This window comes from Muscardinus avellanarius (genome assembly GCF_963383645.1).
Source record: "Muscardinus avellanarius genome assembly, chromosome: 17".
NCBI classification, from domain to species: domain Eukaryota; kingdom Metazoa; phylum Chordata; class Mammalia; order Rodentia; family Gliridae; genus Muscardinus; species Muscardinus avellanarius.
In genome coordinates this window covers 373,922-386,506 of record NC_137803.1, presented here as the reverse complement: position 1 = coordinate 386,506, position 12,585 = coordinate 373,922, and the positions used below count along the sequence as shown (strand labels likewise).

At 58.6% G+C, this 12,585-nt stretch overlaps 1 protein-coding gene across 5 annotated transcripts in view; it reads left to right on the top strand.

Moving 5' to 3' along the window:
- Positions 1-12,585, top strand: part of NFATC1 (nuclear factor of activated T cells 1) — a gene marked incomplete at both ends in the record, with an annotated part of 95,165 nt that overhangs the window by 35,411 nt on the left and 47,169 nt on the right. For all 5 annotated transcript variants that reach the window (XM_080714748.1, XM_080714745.1, XM_080714747.1 and 2 more), the window contains 3 exons: positions 6,159-6,361; positions 7,780-7,952; positions 9,779-9,919. In XM_080714748.1, coding sequence (XP_080570874.1) covers positions 6,159-6,361; positions 7,780-7,952; positions 9,779-9,919 — 517 coding nt within the window. The remainder of the gene's footprint in view (positions 1-6,158; positions 6,362-7,779; positions 7,953-9,778; positions 9,920-12,585) is intronic.

Sequence of the window (12,585 nt, the reverse complement as noted above, 5' to 3'; positions counted from 1 at the left end):
CGTGGCCCCAGCGTGTCCCTGTGCCTGCCTGTGCGGGACTGTGCCTCTTCACCTGGCTGACGTTCCTGAGCTTTCTGATCCTGTGGGCACCGCCTAGCCTGGGGCCAGGCCTGTGTCTGGGTACCAGATCTTCCTGCCCTGCCTCTGCCTCCCACCCAGTAGTCAAACTGCCTCCCGGGCAGGGCTGAAGCTAACTTTTCAGGACTGGGAAGTAAGTCTGGGTCTTTAACTCCAGGAGTTTTGGCCTTTAGAAGGGCGGGTAGCCTTCAAAACTTGACATTCAGACTGAAAGCCTCGTGGGCCAAAGCTGTAAGCTGTATGCAGAGCCATAATCCTGCCTGTCCTCTTTCAAAGCTGAAGAGCCCAGCTTTTTCCTTCAAAAGCCCCATTAGGGCTGGACCCTTAATGTTAGAAACACCATTGTACCCCGGGAAGCTCAAGAGGAGGAGGTGCAGCGAGGGAGCAGGCCAGAAAGCAGAGGTTTCTGCCTCAAACGCCTGCCCAAGGCCGGAGGCCTAGCCCAGCTCCGAGAGTTTCCTGGAGAACACACGGTCTCCTGTCTGTGCTTGGCTGTGAGTGAAGTACACTGCAGAGGGTGGGGGTTCTTGGTTTATTTTTTCTGTGCTGGAGATAGAACCCAGGGTCTCACCAAATGGCACTGAGCCACACCCTTGTCCCAGAGACGTTTGTGAGCAAATTAAGTGACCAGTTGCCAGAAGCACTGAGAGCTGCCCGCCCGTGAGCAGGAAGGACTGTGCTAGTGGGCGGGGTCCTTGTGAAGACGCCTCAGCCATCAGCCTTGTGCATGCAGCAGTGTGTACCCCAGAGAGAGAAAAGAAGGAATAGTGATCCCAGTTGTAAAGTGGGTCCCTCACCACCACGCACACCGCCGCTGCATACCTTCTTGGGATATTTATGTAGTACAATGTTGCTTCTGGGCTCTGACTGTTTGACTCTGCGTGAGTCGATTGCAGTGTGCGGTGTCCTAAGGAGCGTCACAGGAGGGTGCCCGTGTCCGGTGTGTGCTCGCCTGGGAGGCTAAGTTCCCTCTGTTGATTGGTGCTAACCCAGCGCTTCCCTCCCCCGCGCTGTGCTGGGGCCAGTTAAGCCCTGCCACTGGATAAATTTGTCCTTAGGCCAGGCGTGGTGGCGCACACTTGTGGTCCCAGCATTTGGGAGGCGGAGTCGGGAGGATCGAGGTTCGTGGACAGCCTCAGCTCCTTAGTGAGGCCCCTCGCAGCTCAGTGAGACCCTGTTTCAAAATAAAAAGACTAAAAACTAGGGCTGAAGGTGTATCTTGAAAGTAGAATGCCCCTGGGTTCCATCCCCAGTACTGCAAAAAAAGAGATATCTATATAAATTCGCCCTCTGCCACTCTGTTCACTCGTCGTCCTGCCATGCTAAGTGCTGAGGTTAGCACAGGGCTAAAAACAAACATTTCCATGCACGGGAGGCTCGGGGATCTCGCTTTTTTTTTTGAATTTTGCATTTTGTTGAGTTCAGGTGGAAGCAGAGAGGTCACTGTTGTGACAGGTACCTGTACAAACAGGATCCTGACAGATTTGTCGCCTGCCAGAGGCAGAAGGGCCCATGCAGCAGGAGCGTGCAGCAGTTCAAACTTCTTTTCTTAAAATGAACTTGATGTTTTAAATAATAGATGTTTACCTCCCAGGTTAAACCTTAAATATTCCCATTTTCACTGAAATGGCATGTTTTCTAAAGCATAAAATTATACCCCAAATTCACCGCCCTCCACGTGCCGTCAGAGAGCTGCCGCAGCAGGGCCCTGGGGACTGTGTTGTCATTTAAAGTCCTCTGACCAGCGGCCCTGCTCGGAGCCTTGCCCACCGAGAGCTTCGGCCAGAGCCTCGTTTGCACATCCTCGGTTAGCTCCCTCAAGATGGAGTGCTGAGCAGCAGCCTCTGCCTCTGGAGCTCTGCTTTACTCTTTTACATTTTCTCATTGTAAAGCAGCTCGAGTCCAACAGAGTAACAGTTCCTTAGCAAGCTCATTAAACTGGCAAATGGCTGGTTTTCGTGCCTGGGCGTCCAGCAGGCTGGACAGTGTGTCTGGCCCCGCCCTGACTAGAGAGTAAGCTTGGCAGCCTGGAGTCTAGAAGGCTGGGATAGTGGACCTGATAGTAGCCTGAGTGTCCAGCAAACTGGACAGCAGGCCAGGCCCCCTACCCTTCCTGGACAGCCTGGGAGTCAAGCAGGCTGGACAGTGTGTCTGGCCCTGCCCTGACTGGGCACAGGAAGATCTGCAGCCCCAGGGGACAGGTGTTCGTTCCTGCAGAAGCTGAACCAAGGTGGCAGAGACCGACTGGCTGCCCGAGGGCCGTGGGTTCGAGGCCACGTGGCATCTGTGTCTTCACCAGCCAGGCGCACAGCAGTGGAGCAGTCGGAGACAATGCCCTACGCACTGGCGCCACCTACGCCAACTGCAGCTCCCCGCCATGGTGCCAAGCTCCTCCAGGGAAGACCCGGGCCTCTCAGTCAGCCGGCAATCACCAACGTGTTCCTGTGCACAGCCCGAGAACACTGGCGCGGTACTCTGGCAGATGCCCGTGTGTCAGGAGAAATACTTGGCTTTTTAATGAAGGGATCAGCCTCAGGTGATGGCCAAAGGGTGCTGGGTCCATGTCACAGGAAGATGGAAACATCTTCAGAGCCTCCTGCTATGAGCCAGAGAGTGCCTCCCAGCCAGACCATGCACATGTGTGTGCATGTGTGTGTGTGTGCGTGCGCGCGTGTGACTGAGGGTCAGGAGCCTCCCCATCTCAACCTCCACCTGACGCACTGACCAGTCCCACACAGAGCTCCTCCTCGTCTTCCACTGGCTGGGGCCCCCGCAGTCCCTCTGCAGCCTGTGAGGTATTAATCTAACGGAGCTGCAGGAGTGCCGCCCTGAGAGATGGAGACGCCAGAGACCTGGGAGCCACGCTCTGAGGTGGGCACAATTGCCGGCTGCAGAGGCCCCAGTCGAGGCCGTCAGCGTGCAGCTCTGGTACCCGGAGCCATGACTCCCTGCGGGAGCTTTGCGAGGAGACAGCGGCAGGGCCACGGTGCTCTGGAGGTTTCCATCAGCCTGCCGCAGTCATGCTGCCATCGGCTCTCTATCTGGCCTGCCGTGGGGCCGTCACGAGCGAGGACTGCTGTCCCGCACCCAGATCTCCTGCAGTGTCCATGGAGCGCTGCGCACATCCCCTTCTGGTGCTAATGGACTGGCTCGCTCCTGACCCCGGGCAGAGACGGGCCATCTTATCGATGGGCCATCTTATTGATGGGCCATCTTATGGACTGAGTTCCTGAGGGCTTGAGTGTTAAAAGTCCTTCTCTCAGTTGAGGAAGCCGAGATGGCGGTGGCGTCTTATGCCAACAGGTTTCTGTGGATGGTGCCTGCTGGCCCAAGTTGTGCTGTGGCAAAGGACCGATGGGCTCAGGAAGGTCTCTCGGTCACTTCCAGCTCCCAAACGTGCCTTCCCATGGGCTCCGGGAGTCCTGGCCAGGGCTGGGGACAGATGTTGTCCACATAGTGCAGGTCCTCTGAGTGCAGGGTCAAGGGCATGGTCAGCTCCAACCGTCTCCGCCTGCCGTGGCCTCTGCCTCTGGACAGAGGACTCAGTTCCTCCAGAACCTGCTGTTGGGGAGGGGCGGGCGGGCGGGCCTCCTTCCTGCGTGGAAGCAGCAGCCTTTACTTTTTTAATGCTGGCCTCAACACCCTCAGGGAGCCGAGAGCCAGGTCTGACACCAGGCCCCTGGTGCCAGTTCCTGTGTCTGTGCCATGTGGGCATGGAAGCCACAGAGAGCACTTCCCTGTCACTGTGGCTGGGAGCCAACACTTAACCGAGAGAATACAGGCCATGCTGTTTGAGGGGCGCTCTCAGCCTGGGGTCCTCATCTTGTGGCAGTGTTTGTGCTGGCCGAGGGCTGTGCACTGGTGGTCCAGGAGAATTAATGAAAATCATGGGCCTCAGCCTTTCCTAATGAGTGGCTGGCGATGTTTGCAGTAGGGACACGTGCGTGGCCGACCGCCTTGTACAAAGGCCAGTCTCTGTGCCCACATCAAACCCAGCGGCAGCCAGTGGCCACATCTGACTGTTTCTCATTTCTGAAGTCCATTGTTGTTTTCAAATTGGCATATTAAGATGAAAGTCTCAAACCTCTCCCGGCCTGTGAGGTGGAATTAGCATGAGGTCACGCCGAAAGGGGCTCTGTCTCCTCGGGCCCTGGCTGAGCCTGCCTTTTCCTCTCCTTACTGAGAATAGGGGCTCCATTTTTGTGGCTGGAGTTTCTCACCCCGGCGGCCAGCGTCACCTGCTGTCTGCTCTGAAGGATTTTGTGAGGGCCTGCTTGGCGTTCCAGGGTAGAAGCTGGCCCTCAGGGCTCCTGGCAGCTTCCCCAGCTGACCCACACGTTTCCACCTGCCTGCCACTCTGCCTGCCTGTGCTCAGGCCCCACAGTGTCGACAGTCACCTCGTGCCCTGCAGCCTCCATGGTGGGCTTTGGAGTGAGCCGCTGGCAAGGTCCTCAGAGTGACCGCCGGGAGGCTGCGCCAGCCGTGGGCAGGGCCTCGCAGCACGGCTGGGGACAGGTGGCTCTGTGTCACCAGCGTACGTTGTCTGACCCAGGCTTTCTTCCTGGTGGCAGTGGGGCTCTGGGTTGCGGCCGGGTGTGACTGCGGGTATCCACTTTTGGGACTGGGACAGAATGGTGGGGAGGCTCTGGGACAGGCCCTCTGTGGTCCTGGGTCCTCTGTGGTGGGGCCAGGGCTGTCCCAGACCAAGTTCATCACCTATGATCCCTGACGGCCTGGCCCTCATGGGAGCGTGCTGTGGGCCTGCTTTGATGGCGCCTACCTGGAGCTCCAGCTCAACCCCATGGCCACTGTCACACTTGCTGTCTGCTGTGAAGGACTTTGTGGTTAGTCCAGTGAGATGTCTGGCCTCAGGAGGGAAACTTGGGGGCCGAGAGCCCAGGGGCCTCCAGCACTGTTTCCGGCCCCAGCCCCACACAGGCTTTCCTGGGTCTCCCTGAAGGCTGCTGCTCCCTGCCAGACGGAATTCGCCTCCAAAGTCAGGGCTGCTCTTGTGGTTGTGAGTGGCAGTGTTAAATTCAGTTCCAAAGTGACTGGCTGCTGCTGCAGGAGGCGCTACACATGTGTAGCTGCACATACATGTCTCAGGTCTGCCTCCCAGACCCTGGCTGTCCATCCTGAAGGGAGTCTGGTCCTCAGCATCCGGGCCACAATGTGGGTACCCTCTGAGAGGCAGGCGGGGGGTCAGCTATGTCCTCGACGCCGTGACTTCTGTGCCTGACGCACACCGGGCCTTTCAGGTGCCAGAGGCTAGAGTGTGGTGTGGAGGCAGGGTCTGTGTCTGGCTGCCAGATGCTCCACCAGCCTGGCCACAGCTGGCCGGGTCTCAGCAGTGTGACCCCAGCCACCAGCAGTGTGGGCGCCGCCTGCCCTGAGGGGGTAAGGTGCCCAGCAGGCCCACCAGGAGCGTGCCTGACGCGGGCCTTACGCGTGTGTCCTTTGTGAGCAGAGTCGTCTTTACTTGTTGGGATTGGACTTGGTACTCTGCTCAGATTTAGCTTAACTGAATACCAGGAAGCGGGCCCTGTCCTCTGGGCACTGTGCCTGGGTTTCTCAGGGGATGCCGAGTACAGCCTCTCATTTGAAGGCAATACTGCCCATCTGAGGCCCAGCGCACCCCGTCCCTGTCCCCCTTGCTTGTGCAGGCGGGTGTTTCCTGCCTCAGAAATCCTCAGAAGTCCTCAGGATCTGCCAAGGTGACCTGCAGGCTCTGTTGGAGATGCCACAGCCCTCCCGCCAGCTTTGCTTAGACAGTGGGTGAGCAGAGGAGCCGTGCATGGCTCACTGGTACTGGTGGTGTGTGCATACATGTGCACACACATGTGTGTTTGAAAAGAATACATGTATTCGCAGCATCCTAACCTACATTCTCCAGGACCTTTCGGGCACGACTTTAAAAAAAAGTACCAATGTTTTATTACAGAGAAGTGAAGGGGCTAGACGACTGGACAGGGGCACCAGCCGCGGCTTTCTTCTTTAATTAGAGTCTTTGATGAACATTTAATTGATTGCCAGCAGTTTACATGCATGGTGCTTAGTGGGGTTTTTTGTTCTCTTGCCAGCTACATGGTTACTTGGAAAACGAGCCACTCACGCTCCAGCTATTCATTGGGACGGCAGATGACCGGCTGCTGCGGCCCCATGCCTTCTACCAAGTCCACCGGATCACGGGGAAAACCGTCTCTACCACCAGCCACGAGGCCATCCTGTCCAACACCAAAGTCCTGGAGATCCCGCTGCTGCCTGAGAACAACATGCGTGCCCTGTAAGCTGCACCCAGGCTCCGGCCTGCAGGGTGGGCTCACGCCGCTCCACCCCACAACCCTGGGGCTGGGCGCCATGGCTCAGTGCCGGAACAAACTTTACAAATACTTATGATAATAGACTGGCTTCTTTCTAGGGTTTCAGCCACTGTGTATATTGCCACTTAAAGTAAGTGTCTCAATTACACAGCCGTTGAAAGCCTCCCTGGTGTCTGCATTTAGCTCCTAAACATGACACCTATTTATATCTGAATATGGCCGTGCAAATGAGAGGAATGGTTGAAATGTAAACATGACCAGGTGGCGAGGGCAGCACCTCTGTCTAGCCAGCGCGGCCGTGGTGGCCGGCACAGCCAGTCCCGGCATGCAGAGTCAGTCCCAGCACCAGGTAGCTGGAGAGTGAGTTGTTTACAAGCAAAGAGGTGTCACGTACTCTCCAGTGGGCATCCCATTCACTGCTCCTCGGAGCTGAGTACTGTGTATTTGTGCCAGTCAGGCCTGAGCTGTAAACACAGCGAGCTGGCTGTTCCTGTGGGGTTGGCCTCTGTGCCCACTCTGCCACCATCGGCGGTCAGCAACAAATGCCTGCATATAGACAGGCACGTGAAGGGGGGTGTCAAGAACACAGCAGGCAGGTGGGTGAGATGGGGGGAGTGCCAGGAACTTGGCCTGCAGGTCCGGATGGTGTCTCTGTCAAGGTGCCATTTAGCCGAGAGTTGATAGGGGCAGCTGTGATGGCTTCCAGCAGTGCGTGTGGAGGCCGGGGGGGCCGGAGCAGGTTTGGGGCGTTCAGTTGGGTGTCGAGAAGGACAACACTCTACCTCTGGCTGAGGGAGAGTGCAGGACTGACCGGGGGTTCTGCATTATGCAGGACTTTGCATGGATTTAATAAGTTTTTGGTAACTTTTAAACCCTTTAAGTAAAAACAGAGGGAACACTTTCTCTCTGCCTCAGGTTCCCAAATTCAAGGGAACATAAACACCCGCTCCTTGGGCTGCAGTGATGCTTCCCTAAAGGGTCAGGCAGCTGTGAGAAGCAGCGTTTCTTTTGCCTTTTGGAAGGTGTGCTGCCAGGATGCTGTGCCGCCACCAAGATACTCCATGGCAAATGCAGCCCCACACCCCAGGCGGGCGCCTATTGCTGTTTGTGCCACCCTGCTGGCCCCCAGGGCCCTGACAGCCAGGGCGGTGCAGGCCCAGACCATGCACACCGAGCATTAATTAGCTATCGAGAAAAGGAAACCACTGTTTTATGGCACCGAGAATTTGTACGTGGAGCGTATTCCTGGAGTTGAGGCTCTGGGGCTTCCTTGCCCACTTCTCCTGGAGAGCTTGTGGGGCCAGCCTGGGCCTGGGGGGCTGGGTGGGTCAAAACCAGGCAGCAGTGACTAAAGCAAAGCGTGGCCTGTTGTTTGGGGCAGCATCGACTGCGCCGGGATTCTGAAGCTCAGGAACTCTGACATCGAGCTGCGGAAAGGAGAGACGGACATCGGGAGGAAGAACACCAGGGTGCGGCTGGTCTTCCGAGTCCACGTCCCGCAGCCCAATGGCCGGACGCTGTCTCTCCAGGTGGCCTCGAACCCCATCGAATGCTGTAAGTGCCCACGTGGGTGCCCACTGGGGACAGGCCGCAGAGCCCGTTCGTGCAGGACACTGATCTGCGCGAGCCTATGGCCTGGACTCCTCCCGCCAGCTGCGTCTGTGTTAGTGTGTGTTCCCAGGCCAAGGCCAGTCCCTGCAGGCAAGAGGGTCTCTGCTGTCTGTAAGAGGCCCCACCCAGGCGCACTCTGTGTGCAGTGGGGCTTGCGCAGAGCCTGCCTCGAGCTCACATGCTTTCAACCCCAGCACCCACGGGAGGAAGTAGGAGAGCCTGTCCTGAAACACTGAGATAGTTTTATCCACCACATTTGGGTTAATTAGGTCATTGTGTTATGGAAAATGAGATAGTTATTTTGGCACTGCAGCCCATCAGATGGAATAACCATACACACACACACACACACACACACACACACACACACACACACACCAGTACTGGAGATTGAGCCCAGGGGTTTTACCTCCAATCTACATACTCTCAGCCTTATTTTTTTTTAATAGGGTCTCACTAAGTTGCCGAGGGTCTCTCTAGATTGGAAAGGCAAGCCTCACACCTGTGATTCTCCCTTCTCAGACTCCTGAGTACTTGGATTACAGGAGTGCGATACTTCTTTTGCCTTCTTGAACAGTGCTGGGGATGGAGCCCAGGGCCCCGTGCATGCTAAGCAGGTGCTATCACTGAGCCACACTCCCAGCCCCAAAGCTGAACCTTGTAAACCGAGATTCTCCATCCAAGGGACAGTTTTTGTCCTTGTGACTTGTGAGGGGCCGCCAAGCATGGCCCCGGGCTTCCTGGCCCTGATGCATGGTGGAGGGCCTGGGAGGGCCCACCTTCCTCCTCCTGCCCTCTCTGCCAGCTCCTGGTCAGTGAGTCATCTCCTTAGAAGACTCGAGCCCCTCTGGTCAGCGTCTCCTCCCGTACACTCCCTGAGACTCAGACCCCAGTGACAGCCCAGACTTGGGTGGGCCACTGAAGGGCTCTGCCTGCCCTTGGTTCTCGTCCACAGCCACCGCCTTCTCTGCACTCTTTCCCTGCTTGGGATGCTTAGCCTCGTCCTCTGGGGCCCAGCCCCAGGCCAGGGTGTCAGTGTGGCCTGGGCCTTCCTCTGCAGTGTCCTGAGTCTTTTCTCAGCCACACACAGAGCCACACAGTGACTGCTCCTGCCTCCCTGGTCCCCACCTGTGTGTGGGGCTCATGTGGACTTCGGGGTGCCATCAGGCTGCTGTGCCACACTGAGGCAGGGCCTCCCACCCTGCAAGGCTGAGCCTGATCCCGCCCAGGCCCCCTGTCTTCCAGGGGAGTCCAGGACACTATCTGGGGCAGGTGCTCAGACGGTTGTCCTCACCAGTCTCTGCTCCAGGAGACATGCCTTCCCGGTGTGCCCATGGCCTGCGGGGTCCCCCGCTGTAATCCAGCCTATGCCTGGCTTTCGCACCCTGGATGCTCTTGTCCCGGGGCCGGGCCTTCCTCCCTCTCTGGACTCTTCTCCCAACCCCGCCTCCTGCGGCCATCAGCCGGCCCTTCTGCAGACACGCATCCGGCTTCAGGGAGAGGAGGCCCGCGTTGGGGTGAGGGGTGTCACTGCTTCCAGCTCCTAGGCACAGTTCCAGCCTTACCACAGGATGTGGCTGGCGGGTTCACCTGAGGCCTGGCAGTCTTTAGTCAGAGCAGGGCCCTCGGTCCTCCCTGGGACACACAGCCAGGCACTCCCAGGTGGCAGGGGTGGGCTCCCGTGGCTCTGAGCAGGCGTGTTGGGTGGCAGCCCTGGGGGTCCTCCAGGTGAGGGGCAACTCCTTCACAGTCCTCTCCTTGTGCCGCAGCCCAGCGGTCAGCCCAGGAGCTGCCCCTCGTGGAGAAGCAGAGCACCGACAGCTACCTGGTGGTCGGCGGCAAGAAGATGGTGCTGTCTGGCCATAACTTTCTGCAGGACTCCAAGGTCATTTTCGTGGAGAAGGCTCCAGGTATGTCATTTAACAGGCTGGCTCGCCCCCACTCTGGCACTGGTGGAAACAGACCTCTGGTTAGCGGCTGTAGATTGTCCTGCCTTCCACCGGCGCCCAGCGGGGGGCAGGCAGAGGCACACTTGTGCGGAAGCTCTGGCACCCCGCGCACTGTGGGTGCGCTGTGGTGGGGCTGAGCCTGCCTGCAGTGGGCGCCCGGGCAGCTCTGGGCTTGTCTCAGCCAACGGCCCTCCCACCTCCCATCGCTGGCACTTTGTTGGGCCCTGTCCCCTCCCTGCCCCAGGGAGGACCTCCTTAGAGAGGCAGGGCCCCAGGCAGAGGGCTGGGTAGGCCTGCGCAGTGGGCAGTGCTCGGCCTGCCAGCCTGCCTGGGCCCAGAGGCCGAGAAGAGCTGTGCTCCTTGACATGGGGGCCTTTCGTGCCAGTGCTGTGGGGGGGTGGAGAGAGAGCGAAGGGAGACTTCCACACCCACCGGGGAGTGCCAGAGAATCCACCTCCACTCTCAGCGGCCTTGTGCCATGCTGGACCAGGGGCCTCTGCTGCCTGTACAGTGTTGGGTTTGGACAGTGGGCATCCTAAGTGCAGTGTTAGGGTTCAAGGACAGGCAGCATATACATGGTTAGGCTTGGAGGGCGAGCGTCCTAGGCGCGGCGTTGGGTTTGGACGGCGGGTGTCCTAAGGTGCAGGGCTTGGTGTTGGGTTTGGATGGTGGGCGTCATATGCAGTGTCAGGACTGGAGTGTGGGGGTCCTAGGCGCAGTGCTGGCTGTGTACGGTGGGCATCCTAACCCCACATGTCCTGAGTTTCTGTTCTGTATCTCTGGGTACTCATGGATGCTGCTTTGTGCATAGATGTGTGTGGACGCTGTGTCTGGCATGAGACCCAGATCTAGACACTGACCCCAGGACCTTGGCTGCCGGGGGCGGCGCAGGCTCGAGTGGAGGCCTGTGCCAGGTGCTGCCGCCAGGAGGATGATCAGGCTGCCTTCACCAGCGCTTGGTTAGAAGGCGAGAAGGGCGAGGCTGCAGGGCGTGGCCCTGAGAAGCTGTGCGGACCTGCTGCCTGCTGTCTTGCTTCAGGACCGGCTCCTGTGCACTCTCGGCCCCACACAGGCACCCCGTGCTCCGGGAGCAGCCCAGCACCCCACCCCAGCCAGCTGCCCAGGCTTTGCTCCTCCCTGCTCACCAGTTGGAGTCCTGCAGGTGGTCAGTCCATTCCCACCTAGTCCTGGAGAGACAGGGGCCATCCTGGGCGTCCTGATTTCCTGTGGTTTGCCGGGTGCTTAGGCACTCAGCATGACTTCGAAGGCTTCTCACTAACTCGGCCTGCCGCATAAGCTTGTGCAGGGTTGGAAGTGTGTCTTAGACTGTGGAGGAGATGAGGAGGGGTATTTGCAATCCTGACAGAATCCCACCTCCAGAGTCCCAGCGCCTCTGCGTTGGGAAGAGCAGCAGACCCGTTTAGCTCCCTGCAGTAGACACTTGTGATCTGCGGGGCAGGGTCACCAGGCAGGGCCCCACACTGTCCTGCCTGACTGTGTGCCTGCGGACAGTTCTTCAGGCGAGGGGGGTGTCCAGGGCCTGCGAGGTCAGCCTGGAGGTGGCCAGCATGGTCCAGCTGGGTTGACAGCAATGGACACCTGGGCTGTCTACACCCATATGCTGCCGTGGATGAGGGTACTGATCATCTATGAGCTAGGCTCAGTGTAGACATATATCCATCTTCTCGCACACACCTGTCACCTCCTGGCAACATGTTAATTCTGCACACACCCAGGGTAGAGTTGCGGGCGTGTGCTGACTGCATGGTCATTCCGTGTGGACATGTGTCGCTCTCTGCACACGTGGTGGAATTCAATTGCTCTTCTGTGTGAGCCCCCACAGGCTGGCAGGCTGGTTTCCACAGTGGCTGGGCAATCTCTCCTTCACTCAAAGAGACAGGGCCACAGACCTCAGGCCAGTCAACAATCACAGCAGGCGGACAGTGCACCCACAGGCAGTGAGCGGCTGCGTCCCAGACAGCAGCTGTAGGGCTGGGACATGCCCTCACTCTGGGTCCTTGGTTTGCATGCTCCGGGCCCTCGGTGTGCCTGAGCAGCCATATAGATAGCACGGGTAGGTCCTGGCCCCTCCAAGATGGGCCATTTGGACCTCCTCTGGCAGATGTGGCCAACAGGACAGATGCAAATGTGAAGAATGGCCTCTTTCCCCACCTTTAGATACCCGAGACTGTGTCTCAGGACAGCCACAGCTCCTGTGGGCCCAGGCAGTGGCTGGGCGCTTGTGAGGCCGCCTCTGGTCTGCAGGCCCGGGCGTGGAAGCCGGCCGGGTGTGGCGGGGAAGCCTTGGTGACTCATGCTGCAGGGAATTCCCTAATGACTGGGAATATTTTTGTTTCTGGACACAGCACAGTTTCCTCCCGGAGCCCCAGAGCTCCTGATAAGACTGGACACACAGGCCCTTTCAGGCTGACCGTCCCTTCCTGCTGCAGGCCTGCCTCTGAGTGTGGGCGCTGTGCACAGGATGCCAGCGGCCCATCCCGCAGGAGCCAGCCACCTCCCCAGGAGCGCAGAGCCGTGGAGACAGGACCTGCTCCTGCAGGTCCTAAAGAGCTCAGGCTCAGCAGCGCCTCCTCCCCACCGCAGCCCTTTGCCTTATACCTGGGACT